Genomic DNA, 13,372 nt, shown 5'->3' on the forward strand with positions numbered 1-13,372 from the left:
TCCCCCCTAGATGCATCATCCTATCCAGATGAAACCCGCTGACAGTGAGAAAACAAGTGGTAAGTGGATTCATGCAGGATGACGTAAGCCATGAGATGGAGATGTTGAGGAAAACCTGTAAGGAGAAGGATTAGGTAAAGGCAAATGGGGTGTGAGATTTGAAAAGGGTAAAATTGACAGCAGTACACAGCATCTATATAGTGCAGTGGTTTAAGAGCAGAGCTGGTACAGGATGATATACTTCTGTGTCTAGAGAAGTAGACAGAAGGAAAACAAAGCGGCAAGTCGCAGAGATTTGTGCAAAAGGCTGGCACTCTGAGTGAGAGGCAGAAAATGTGGCAGCATGACAAAGAGAGAGCGCTTGCTTGAACAAGAAAGAGAGGGGTGCAAGATTTTCGCACCTGATGTAAGTGCTGCTTTCACAGCGCCATAATTGTTTGGGTTTCACTAAATAGCCTTCCTGTTTTCGTCTTCCTGCAGCGGTAGAAGACAGAAAACTCTTTGTCGGCATGGTTTCAAAGAAATACGGTGAGAACGAGGTCAGAATGATGTTCTCGTCTTTCGGACAGATCGAAGAGTGCCGAATACTTCGGGGACCGGATGGTCAGAGCAGAGGTAAGCGTGCCTTCGGTGTGGACATGATGTTCAGCACCGCGCATCCGCCATGTTCAGCACACCAGAGTACATATTCTCATCAAGTATTTATGCAGGGCCCCTCCCTGATTCTTCATTGCAACCCCGGCACCCTCAGATCAAGTGCTATTCACCTCCAGTGGCACTTTTTCTGTCCACATAGTGTATCCTCCCATTACTGTGACACTCTGCCTCCACAACTCGCAGTGAAGGGCCACTGCACTTGCTGTCCGCCACAATGGCCCGTCGCCTAGGCAACCGCTGGCTGCCGGTGTTCGTAGGCTCAGCTGGCAGGCGGCTCAGCTCAGCTCCTCCTTTACCGCCTCCTTCATCACACTCTACAAAGGCTGGAATTAGCCTGTCATCGCATCTCCTACATAGCACTCTGCTGAATAAAGCCTCAGATAGCAGGCAGCACGAGGCTCTAGCGTCGATGCTTATATACGATTAAATCCCACAGAAGACACAGCTAGCTATGAATTTCTGCTCTTTTTCTAGTATACGTACGCAGTGTTCCTACAATTTGAAACGGGCCCTATTAGCCTTTGATGTTTGCAGGCCTTGCATATTTTAGTAAATCAAAGCCCTTCAGTGTGTATTTATGTGTGCATTTTCTGTGTATATAATCACGTTGACTGTCTCACCATGACATCACGTAGTCGAGCCTCTCTGGGTGGCAATTTAATCTGTCGATCACCGCTCATCTGACACGTGTTACTGTTCTCCTTGTTGTTCTTTCTTCATGTGCTAACCAGTGAGGGTGGTTCTGTGTGCTTGGGAGTTGCCATTCTCTGTACTGTAATGTCTTTTTTTGGGGTTCATAACGAGTTGTCCAAACCTTTTGTCTTGTTTTTGTTTCTTCTTGTCCCTCCCCCCCTCCCCCTCTCCTATTGTTTCCCCCCTACAGGCTGTGCGTTTGTCACATTTGCTACCAGGGCAATGGCACAGAATGCAATCAAAACCATGCATCACTCTCAAACTATGGAGGTACTGTACCCCTTAGCACCTATTTCTCATTTCCCTCCCCCCCCTTCCCCATACATTTTGCTGCCCCCTTGTGTTGAAAGATGAGGAACCTGTCCAAGCAGATGGCATCCATTCATCACAAAGCATGAGTCATTTCCAAAACCACTCTTGCTAATTACAAAATTACATTGTCATCTGCAGAATAATTGAATAAAACTCGAAACATTGCCTTTTACATAGCTGCTGAGTTCAGAACTAACAGGACACAAAAAGTGCTGTCATCTTTTATTTTGGGCTGAACTAAATGCATTTCACTTATTGATTCTGATAACAGAGCCTACCCATTAGTGTGCCATTATATTAGTCTGTATTTTGGACTACAGGGGAAAAGAATCCACACTATCAAATATAGGTTATCAGGAAAAAAAATTAGACTGAAACAGCTCCCCTTTTAGACTTCTTAAAAAGTGGGTCTGTGTACTCATATAGCCAATGGAGTCTTTGTGGAAGTAGAGCAGTGGTAATTTGACAGCTAGCAGGTCAGAGGCTCCCCAGTGAAGCATCAGACCAAGTCTAATTAGGAGTCCAACCAAACATAACACTCCTCCTACCAGATTAAACTCTGGGGGGGGGGCAGTAGCAGTGCCACCTATTCTGCCCCCACAATCACGTACTCCCCGATTCTCAGCTGCTGTGGGAGTTGCTGCTGGTGCAGAAGCCATTTTCCCTAACCAGCCTGGTCCCCATCTGGCTCTCAACTCTTAAAATACTTTTGCACCGCATGCCTTGTCCATGCGTCTGTCTGAACATGTGACTGTCTGTTTGCGAGAGTCTCCGTATTGTAATGCATTTTTCTTAATGTCTGACATATCCCTGTTTGAATGTTATTTATTGTTAATGTTGTCCATCTGTTGTCTGCCTATTTGTGGACTCGATTAAACTCTTTAACGTGCTTAAATGATTCACCGTCTGCACCATTGTCCTGTGCTTTTATTTATTTGGAATGTGGCCTGGTTTAGCTATGCATGGCACATGTCCTCTCTTTTAGCTTTGATATGAATGCAACAGGCATACAACTATCTTGAGGCATAGAGGAACCAAACCCACCCCACTCCCCCCTTTAAAAACAAAAACAAAACAAAAAAACGAATTCAAAAAAATCCCTATGCAGTGACTGTCCTTGCATGGGTAAATAAACTTGGTGTGCTTTTGAACCGGTCTAACATCTCTTAACTCTTCACCGCTCCAGGGCTGTTCCTCACCTCTGGTGGTGAAGTTTGCTGACACACAGAGAGATAAGGAGCAGCGACGCCTGCAGCAGCAGCTAGTACAGCAGATTCAGCAGCTCAACAGCGCCTCCACCTGGGGAAACCTGGCTGGGCTGGGGACTCTTTCACCGCAGTACCTGGCTGTGAGTTTTATTAAAGAACACACAGATTAGCCTTAATGTACTAAAACCTTTATAGTTTATCTGTTTAAATATATTGAGTGTACAGAATACACTTGGTAGAGAGCACTGAACCACCTGATAATTATCAATCTATCCCGTGGGTGGGTGAGTGGGTGCGTGAGCGTGCATGTAAGAATTTTATCACCAAGCTTTATGAATGTGTTCCTGTGTTAGGATATTAAGGTCAGGTGATCCCTTTTTTTTTTTTATATTTTTTTTTTTTTTTTTTTTTTTTTTGTTAAGTTTTGGTAATGACTGTTCTAGCTGGAAACACAGCTGCCATTTTGTGTATGACATATCCAACCATATTGTTCTAAGTAATAAAATAATCTGTTGCAAGCTGAAAATGTATTAGGTCATTGTGTAAGCTGAATATTGCACAATACTTTGACCAAAAGTACAAACTGAAACTTGGCTCAGAGTAGAATAATCTTCCTCCTCGAACTGTTTTCTGGCTAAAGGACACTGACATGTGACTTGCATATGCCTTCTCTAATTCAGAGCCAAAGAACATGTGACTTAGATGGCAACAGCTGAGGCGTTTTATGTTTCTGGGACAAAAATGAGACATTGAGCCTGTTGCATGAAGCTGTAAAAGCTGTCGTGCCGTTTATTTAATTTAAACCTCACATAACTTTTTGCCTTCTGGTCAAAATGTGTTGCCTCTTGCTAACATTGTCAAAATAATGACATGGAGTATAAATCTTGGTCCCGAGTTGTTCCTGTGCATCAGATAATTTTCCACAGATTAGACAAACAGTGAATAGTTTGCTACGGGCCATTCGATCCCTATACAACCCTTGCAAGAGCTTGGTTCGTATTGCCGGCAATAAGTTGGACTCGTTCCCGGTGGGTGATGGGCTCCGCCAGGGCTGCCCTTTGTCTCCGGTTCTGTTCATAATTTTTATGGACAGGATTTCTAGGCGCAGCCAAGTGGCGGAGGGCTGTCGCTTTGGTGGCCTCAGAATCTCATCTCTGATTTTTGCGGATGATGTGGTTCTGTTGGCTTCATCGGGTGGGGGCCTCCAGCTCACACTGGAACGGTTCGCAGCAGAGTGTGAAGCAGCGGGAATGAGGATCAGCACCTCCAAATCTGAGGCCATGGTTCTCAGCCGGAAAAGGGTGGAGTGGCCACTCCGGGTCGGGGATGAGTTCCTGCCCCAAGTGGAGGAGTTCAAGTATCTCGGGGTCTTGTTCACGAGTGATGGGAGAAGGGAGCCGGAGATCGACAGACGGATTGGGGCTGCGGCTGCAGTAATGCAGACGCTGCACCGGTCCGTCGTGGTGAAGAGGGAGCCGAGTGTAAAAGCGAAGCTCTCAATTTACCGGTCGGTCTACGTCCCTACCCTCACCTATGGCCACGAGCTGTGGGTAGTGACCGAAAGAACGAGATCACGGATACAAGCGGCAGAAATGAGCTTCCTCCGAAGGGTGGCTGGCCTCTCCCTTAGAGATAGGGTGAGAAGTTCGGCCATCCGGGAGGGGCTCAGAGTAGAGCAGCTGCTGCTCCACATCGAAAGGAGCCAGCTGAGGTGGTTCGGGCATCTGACAAGGATGCCCCCTGGGCGCCTCCTGGGTGAGGTGTTCCAGGCATGTCCCACCGGGAGGAGGCCCCGGGGCAGACCCAGGACACGCTGGAAAAATTATATCTCTCGGCTGGCCTGGGAACACCTTGGTATTCCCCCGGATAAGCTGGAGGAGGTGGCTGGGGAGAGGGAGGTCTGGGCCTCTTTGCTTGGGCTGCTGCCCCCGCGACCCGGCCTCGGATAAAGCGGATGAAGATGGATGGATGGATGGATGGATGGATGAATAGTTTAGTCCCCAAATTTAAAGAGGATTTAATAATGTTAGGAAAAAATAATATTAATTATCATGTCTGATCTAATTTTGTTTTCTAGATTTGACTTTTGTTTTCTTTCATATCTTGACAGCTGCTCCAGCAGGCCACTTCTCTCAGTAACCAAGGCAGTCTCAATGGTATTCAAAGGCTAGGAGGTGAGTTTCAGAAGATCAGTTTACGAGTCGTAGGAATGCAAAAAGAACAAGCTGTTAGGGCTGGGCGATATGGCCTAAAATTCATATCGCGATATAATTTGAAGCACGTGCGGTAACGAGATATATATCTCGATATATTCTATTCTTCTGTATAACGTATTTTCCACAGTATAAGGCACACTTAAAATCCTTTAATTTTCTCAAAAATCGAGAGTGTGCCTTATGTATGAATTCTGGTTGTGCTTACTCACCTCGAACCGATTTTGGCGTTATGTTAAAAAATGTTTTAGTACAACTTTGGCAAGCTGCACGGCTTGATGGATTGTCAGAGCATTATGGCTGCCGTAGTGAGGAGCTTTGCGGCGTAATCTGGGTCCAAAACTCCATCCCTTCAGGTCCCAAAGTCAAACGAACATTGAGTTAAAAACGGTCTAAATTCTTTCATCTTTAATTAAATCATCAGCGTTGCTGCTTTATCGGGTGTAACAATTAAGTTTAACATCCAGGCATCCATGAAAACAGAATTTATTAATTTTAACAGAGTTAGAAGTTAGCAGGAAGTTAGCTCGCTAGTTTCCACTTAAACATGACATGCCATGTTCTGACTGAGAGATTTTTTTTTTTTAAACTAATTAAAACGTACAGCTCTGCTACCACTTCCAACATAAATGAAGACAGAAAACTAAACAGGAGTGGCGTTTGCAGGGTTACTGAAGTTGGACTACCTGGTATATAATGTTGTGCTATGTGATTGCTAGCGACACAGCTATGTTAGCATAACATTAGCACAGTGAAGCTGGAGGATGAACGCCAACTTTTTTTCCACTCGATAAAAGTTAACGTGAGGGATTCTGGTGGTTAGAGACAAATGCAATCGCATAGCGGGATGCTATACAGGGGCCAAACTTCAGTCAGGAGAACAATTAAGATTATTCATCCACAATACAAGGTTAGTTATTAATATACTGCAACAACATGGGAATAGAACAGCTGCGAGAGAATACAACATTAATGAATCAATGTTATGGAAGTGGAGGAAGCGCAGTTTTTGGCTTTCCCCATATTTCAAAAGTGCTTCATCTCTTTGCTATGACTGTCGCCGGGCATAATTTGAATCAAATCACTCAAATCACTTTTTTATTGTCATATCACATGTGCAGGTACATTGGTACAGCACATGCGAGTGAAATTCTTGTGTGCGAGCTTCACAAGCAACAGAGTTGTGCAAAATACAATAACATAAACAGGCAAAGTATACGAATGGCTAAATCTGAAACTAATAAATATATGTACAATATATAATAGTATATGCAAAAAAAATAATAATTCTGGATGTATATACTAAATGTTTTTCTACGTACGTGTGTGTGTGTGTGTGTGTGTGTGTGTGTGCGTGTGTGTGTGTGTGTGTGTATACACATATTTTACAAATTAAATAGTCAATAAATAAAATATATAAAAATATACAGAGTTGAGACATGTGCAAAACAGTGGCATTACTATACAGTATGGAGTGCATAATGTTGAAGTTCCAGTAGTGGAGGTGAGGTGTCTATGACGTGCAGATGATAATGGTTGTAGCCGCTGCGATGCTTTCAACCAAAACAGGCGCAGCTTGATGACATCAACATGCGCAATCGTGATAGAGCGATATAGTCAAAATCTCTATTGTTGGCCAAATTTATATCGTTTCTATCGCCCACCCCTACAAGCTGTGCTGCTCATGTCACCAGCCCTCTGTCTCGCTGCGCTTCGCCCACATGCTTTTAAGTACCTTAAATTACATTACTCTTTTCAGATCAGTGGCACGCTAATTGCCAATAATGCTATTTTCAGCCTATTCCGGCTGCTTGAAGACAAACTGCTCATCCCTCTGCCTTGGTCATATTAAAAGCCAATGTGAAGAGCTTGAAAACTACAGATGGGGTGCTAAAACGAATGATAAATCTTCAAGTTGGAATTCATATTAGATGGATTTGATAGATCAAGTCTGCTTCTTTTGTTGGTCATGCTAAAGTAATATACTGTATTTAAAATGTTAAAATAGCTTCCCGATCCAGGTTTAAGTGGCTTGAATTTGCACTCTCCCTCATGACCAGTGGGGGGCGACTTCTCTTGTCAATTTATTGTGCCAGCATTCAAAAAGCAAGGCGTTTTGTTTTTTTGTTTTTTTTTTTTTTGTTTTTTTTAATGTGGCCCTACCCTGTAATTGACAAGTAGCCACTGTATGAGGATGACATTTGTCACTAAGTCAGAGCCATCCTGGTTTTAAATCTCCAAAATGGTAAATGGAAGAAAAATATGAGGTTTTACAGCCGTGTCCATCTTGCATTCTCTGAGATCTGAGAATGTGATTTGGTGATGGTAAATTTCCCAATATCCAAGCAGTTTAATATAGAGGAAAGCTTTTAAATGAATGGCAGCACATCCTATTTTAAACTTTAAAAATTCATTGTTTGTTCTTTTGCTTTTAAAATCTATGTATTTCTTCCATGACTACTTTCAAATTTATGCTGTATGCAGAAAAATTCAGTCTTTGATAATTCGCGTGTCTTTGTACTCTCAGCGGGTGTGAATCCACTTCAGCTGCAGAACCTGGCCACATTAGCTGCCGCTGCAGCTGCAGCTCAGAGTTCTGCCAGCCCAACTTCCACCAGCGCTCTGTCTACCAGCAGCGGTGCCCTGGGAGCTCTTGCCAGTCCAGGTAATTAAACACAAACATGAGATGAATTTTGAATGCTGCCTGTACAATACATACAACAGTTCTGTGAGTCGAGCCCCATGGCAGCATCATGACTAGTTAGTTTTGTTAGGGGTGTGTTTTGGCATGGCCTGGCTGTAATTGCTTGAGTCGCCACCTCTGCTCTTTGTGTACTAATTCATGTATAATATATTAACTAAAGTATAAAGATTCACTCTCTCGCTGATTGAGGTGTACAGTGCATGTCCACAGTCGGGCCACTTCTCCTCTGCAAATCTCCCTCATCTACTATTTGCCTAACAGCCCTCAGCCATTCCTCATTTACTTTATGGGAGTTAATCACCCACATATAAAAATTTTATGAGAGCCCCCATTTCCCTTCAATCTGTGTAAATATACATTGGCTCCATCTGTCTAAGTTTAACATATGGCTGCTTTACTAATGACCGCTCCTCTCTGTGAGACAGATTTTTAACTGCCTCATCTCTGCCATGTCCTCCTCTATAACCATAACAATGTGAGGCAGATGTAAGGTTTTAAGAATATCTTTTTTTTTTTTTTTTTTTTTTTTTTTTTGTCATTTGTCAACAGTTGGGTCAACAGCAGGGTCCAGTGCTGCCGCTGCCGTGAACCCCTTGGCATCTCTGGGGACTCTGCAAGGTCTCACTGGGACCTCTGTGGGCCTCAACAACCTTAACGCTCTCACCAGCAGCGTCAGTGGTGAGAATCTCCTTATTTAAAAACTGGATACAAGCCAAAAAAAAGGAAGATGCATGTTGATGTTGGGTCCCCATGCTCAATGGGTACTATTAAACTTTTGCTTCTTACAGGTATGGGGGCCATGAACGGGGGTCTGGGAGCCTCCATGGCCAACGGGTCAGCAGTCAGCTCTATGGATGCCCTAACCCAGGCCTACTCAGGGATGCAGCAGTACACAGCGTCTGCCCTGCCCGCCCTCTACAGCCAGTCTCTCCTTCAGCAGAGTGTGGCTGGCAGTCAGAAGGAAGGTGAGAAGATCCCTGGCACACATCACTCAATAAGAATTTTCAGAAGTTTCTTCCTAAATGCAATGAACTTTTATGTTTACAGTAAATGTTTTGTGTGCATTTGAATTCACGTCTAACTAGAGTATCAAAATTTCTTACCAAATGGAGTAGGGCCAGAGGGCGCCAACCTGTTCATCTATCACCTGCCCCAGGAGTGTGGGGACCAGGATCTTCTGCAGATGTTCATGCCTTTTGGAAATGTGGTCTCCGCCAAAGTTTTCATTGACAAACAGACCAATCTGAGCAAGTGCTTTGGTAAGTGTGGTGACACTGCTGGCGTTTCCCTGGTTACATCAGTTAATGGCATAGCAGCTTTGTTTCACTGCAGATTTAAAGTTTAAATGGAGTCTAAGTGCTCTGTAAAGATGAACATGTTGATACTTGTATTTTCTATGTAAATGGATTAGATGCATGCATGTATGTCTGACCGGAGGTGGTATTAAATATCATTTGCATTAGTGTTTTACTGAGTGCAAGCAGTACACCAGTATTGTGATGTAACACCACCTCAAATGCAAATTTAAAGCAGTGAGTGAAAATGGTGCAAAAATTGAAGAGGAGTATGTAATAATGCACATGCTTTTGTGCATTACGTTAACATGGCTAAGTCGCAGTTCACTATCAAAGTGCTAGAATAAAGGTAACTCTGACTGTAGTTGAGGGAAGCTGAATAGTTTTATGGCCTTGGGGACAGAAGGTCGTCAGTCTCTCTGTCAGAGCAGGTTTGAGACAGCAGTCTGTTGGACATGCTGCTCTTCCTGCCCTCTAAATCTCAGATTCACAAGGCAGTATTTATAGTTGTGACCCTTCTCTCTGACATTAACTGGCAGAGAGAAAATTAAAACACCATGTGGCTTTCCTCTGCAGCCTGTCCAGCCACATGGTGTCCAAATATGTGTAAAACTGATGAGTCATCTTGTTTAATTTCCCCTTAAAACCAAAATAAATTACACAATACACTTTTGAGGTATAAATTACGAAAACACCCAATGCAGCAAATATGATTCACATTTAAACTTTGATATGGAAATTATTTTGTACATTTTGTCAGAAGGTTCACTAAACACTCAGTTTAGCTAAAATTAGATTTTTCTGGTAGTTATTTCATGGTTTGTGCTTTTAAAGGGAAAGATTGCAACCTCTCCAGTCACTTCCTCATCCTGTGGATGGGCTCCAGCTTTCCTGTTGTGAACTGCAGGTAGTGACTGCAGTCCTTGTTTTGCTCTGCTGTCCGTTTGATATAGAGGCACGTGAACCAGTACTCCACCTGCTGGAGGTTCTGGTTAGTGGCTCTTAAACTTTTAGTGGATTTCTAGAGCAGAAAAAGAACTACATTCACCATGTGCAATCCATGATGGTGAAGATGGAGTCTGTCTGGCTACAGGAAGGCAGATGCCAAGGAGAGGGGGTGATGGTCAGCCTGGTGATATGGAAATGAAATGTTGGCATTAAGTTGCTGTTTTGTAATGTATTCAGTTTAGTTTTTCTTTTTTCTCAGGGTTCGTCAGCTATGACAATCCTGTGTCTGCACAAGCTGCCATCCAGGCCATGAATGGTTTCCAGATTGGCATGAAGAGGCTGAAGGTTCAGCTGAAACGCTCCAAGAACGACAGCAAACCCTACTGATCCTAGCCCCGGGGCCTTCCCCCTCCCCAGCTCTAAAGCTAGCACTGCTAGGGTAAGTTCACCCTCCAGCCAAGGTCACCACAGCAGAGACTCAGTGGGGCAAGGGGACAGAAGCCCATCACAGGAGGGAGACTCGGCCTATTCCTTAAAAAAGAAAAAAAAATGTTTGCAATGATCTTTCCACATTTTTGCTGTATTTCATTCCTGCGGTTTTGTCATGTAATTTGAGTCTGATTTAGTATTTTAATGTATATGATTATTTATGACTATCACTGGAGTCAGTGTTCGCTGGAGGTATTTTGTGTCACTGTATTTAGTGGAGAGCATCAGATGTTTCCATGCCATTTCATTGCCTTCAGGTCAAGCTAGACAGGTTGACTAAGGATCAGTTGTTGTTTCTGAAGCTAGGTCACAAGGACCCCCGAGCCCAGAGCTTTAGCCTGTGTTTGGCTGTTTACGTGCAGTTTGTCTCATCCGTATCATTGTCAATGTGAAACTCTTTTCTACGCTAGATTTTCCAGTCTTCACCACACCTCTCTTCTACCCCCTCCCCTCTGTTTCTCTCTCTGTCATCTTTCATTATCTAAGCAATGTTGAGCTAGGCTACCTCTCTGCGTCTTTATTAACAACCTCTTCCAGTCATTCCATCCATCCTCCAAGTCTCCCACAAGGGACTGGCTCTAGATGGATCTCTTTGGGTGCCAAGTATACAGTTTGTGCATGTTGGAGTCTCTGCCATATGTCCTGGTGGTGTCACTTCCTTAAATCTGTGTATTATTGTTTTGTTTTTTGTGCGTTGGGAGAGGAGGGGGGGTTGCCCGTCCCCCCTGTTGTCCTTACTGTATATGTGGTGACTGGCATTATTTTTGTTTTTTTGTGCCTCATGGCTAAATGATTCTTGTGCTGTGCCCCTAACTTTCTCTTCTCTCCTCTTTGTCCTCTCTCTTTCTCTCTCTCCTCTCTTCCTTTTGTGTTTTTGTTCCTTTTTAGAACAAATCTCCATGCCTGTTTGCTCATCATTAGCCTAGCATGTCTTCATGATGTTGAAAGACAAGCCAAACTCCTGGCCCACATCATCCCACCATTGTCTGTGATGTCTCTCTAAGCTCGCCTGACCCCAATACCTGGCCACCCACTGACCTTGACCTTAGCTCAACCTGATTTTTCTGCATGTATATTCATTTTTGTTTTCGTTTGCTTTTTCTGTATAGAAATGTGACGGGTGGGAGAGAGGTCAAGCAAAATCAATGTGAAAACTTTACCTAGGTTAAGTTCATTTGAGTGACCTGTTTTGTTTTTGTTTTTTTGCGAATGTTTTAAAAAGAAAAAACCTGTGGGATTTCTTACTTTTAATTTAGCTTTGTGGGACTTTTTTTTTTTTAATGTTTTTTCTTTTTACCTCTCTCAGTAAAGCTCACTTGAAAGTTGATTACAGGGATTGGCACACAGCTGTGCTATTTGGTGCCATTAGCAATATGTTGGCTTCTTAAAAAAAATGCTACAGACCACTTTCCAACACTTTTGAAAGTCTGACCATTAAAATCCCTCTCAGTGCTCTGTAATGATCTCTACATTTTGCAGGCAGCGTGAAGACTTACACCAAGGCTATTTAAAAAAGAAAAAGAAAAATTCATTTATAAAAATATCCAGTGTTTTTCTTTTTCTTTGATTTCTTTTTGGGTTTTTTGTTTTTGAACTATTGATGGCACAATAAAAGGTACATTGCTCTGTTGAGAGAAATGACTACCTACATGAGTCAACTTTTTTAGAACTGATTCACAAATAGACAATCTGTGGTTTAAATGCACACTTAGATTAACTATATTTTATACCATTGAATCTATAGAAGTTTAACTAACAGAACCCAGGCAAACGTTGGGTTTTTTGTAGATTACGTTGTAATGTCATCTGTGTTTGGGCAGGGAGGGGGGGCAGGGGCGGGAGGGTCTTCAGTGTACTACATTTTTAAAGAGGACTAAAAATCTGTTTGATCAGCATGACCATTTGAGGGTCATTTCTAGTAAATTAAAAAGTTCAAAATTCCTCTGCTTTAATTGTAATTTTGTTTTCTGGTTTAAATTCTTTTTTTCTTTTTTTTCTTTTTTTTTCTTTTTTTTTAAGGGTCATATTTTGAGCCTTCCCCCCCCCCCTTTTTTTTTTTTTTTTTTTTAATATCCCTGCTAAACTTCCATGGTACGTACATCTTGTCAACTTTCTGTGAATTTCTCTTTGCTAATTTAATTAATGAATTTTTCACTTTGCTTTTGTTTGGATGCCTCGTTGAGAGATGATTTACAATGTCTGTTAATCATACAGATGCCAGACAATGTTGTTCTGTTGGATTTTGTTGTTGAAGTGCCCATGTGTCAAATATTTCTTGTGCTTTTTTTTTTTTTTAAACTCACCACTTTGTTTGCTGTAATATTACCTAGTTTGTCTGTACACACACACACACACACACGCTGCAACACATGCAAACACACACAAACACTCTTTCGTGGTTGCAAATGTGGGAGCCCCTGAAGAGGAGAGAACTCGGACACAACACGCAACCTGTGGGTCTCTGCACGTTTTGTTTTTCTTTCCTCTTTCTTTTAAAAACATGCACTCGTGTGATGCTCAAGAAGTCACACAGCACATTAAATCGACTTAATCCACCACAGTAGTGTTGGTTTACAAATAACATTCCATTTTTCTCAGCACGAAAGTTTACACTTTTTTATCAGGGTGGCATTTTTGTGTGACGACCCTGGTAAAACTACCACTTCACCCTCCCCTTCCCCCAAAGAAAGGGTTCCCTAAAACTGCGTACCTGATGGCGCTAAAGAGTTGTCAGCTCAGGGCTCTTTGTTTCTTTTCTTTTCTTTTTTTTTTTCTTTTTTTTTTTTTTTTTTTTTTTTTTTTTTTTTGGTGTGTGTGTGCTTGTGGGGGGGGGGGGAAACTAGACACTGACGC

At 42.7% G+C, this 13,372-nt stretch overlaps 1 protein-coding gene across 3 annotated transcripts in view; it reads left to right on the top strand.

The window, feature by feature from the left end:
- Positions 1-10,469, top strand: part of LOC113026547 (CUGBP Elav-like family member 2) — a 29,701-nt gene extending 19,232 nt beyond the window's left edge. For 2 of the 3 annotated variants that reach the window (XM_026175460.1, XM_026175462.1), the window contains exons 4-13: positions 11-59; positions 481-615; positions 1,541-1,620; positions 2,849-3,010; positions 4,981-5,044; positions 7,611-7,748; positions 8,337-8,465; positions 8,576-8,752; positions 8,900-9,046; positions 10,290-10,469. In XM_026175460.1, the coding sequence (XP_026031245.1) occupies positions 11-59; positions 481-615; positions 1,541-1,620; positions 2,849-3,010; positions 4,981-5,044; positions 7,611-7,748; positions 8,337-8,465; positions 8,576-8,752; positions 8,900-9,046; positions 10,290-10,417 (1,209 nt within the window). In that variant the 3' untranslated portion in view covers positions 10,418-10,469. The remainder of the gene's footprint in view (positions 1-10; positions 60-480; positions 616-1,540; positions 1,621-2,848; positions 3,011-4,980; positions 5,045-7,610; positions 7,749-8,336; positions 8,466-8,575; positions 8,753-8,899; positions 9,047-10,289) is intronic. The other variant, XM_026175461.1, reaches the window with a different exon arrangement.
- Positions 10,470-13,372: the final 2,903 nt, after the last annotated feature.

Source organism: Astatotilapia calliptera, chromosome 7, assembly GCF_900246225.1.
Source record: "Astatotilapia calliptera chromosome 7, fAstCal1.2, whole genome shotgun sequence".
Lineage (NCBI taxonomy): Eukaryota > Metazoa > Chordata > Actinopteri > Cichliformes > Cichlidae > Astatotilapia > Astatotilapia calliptera.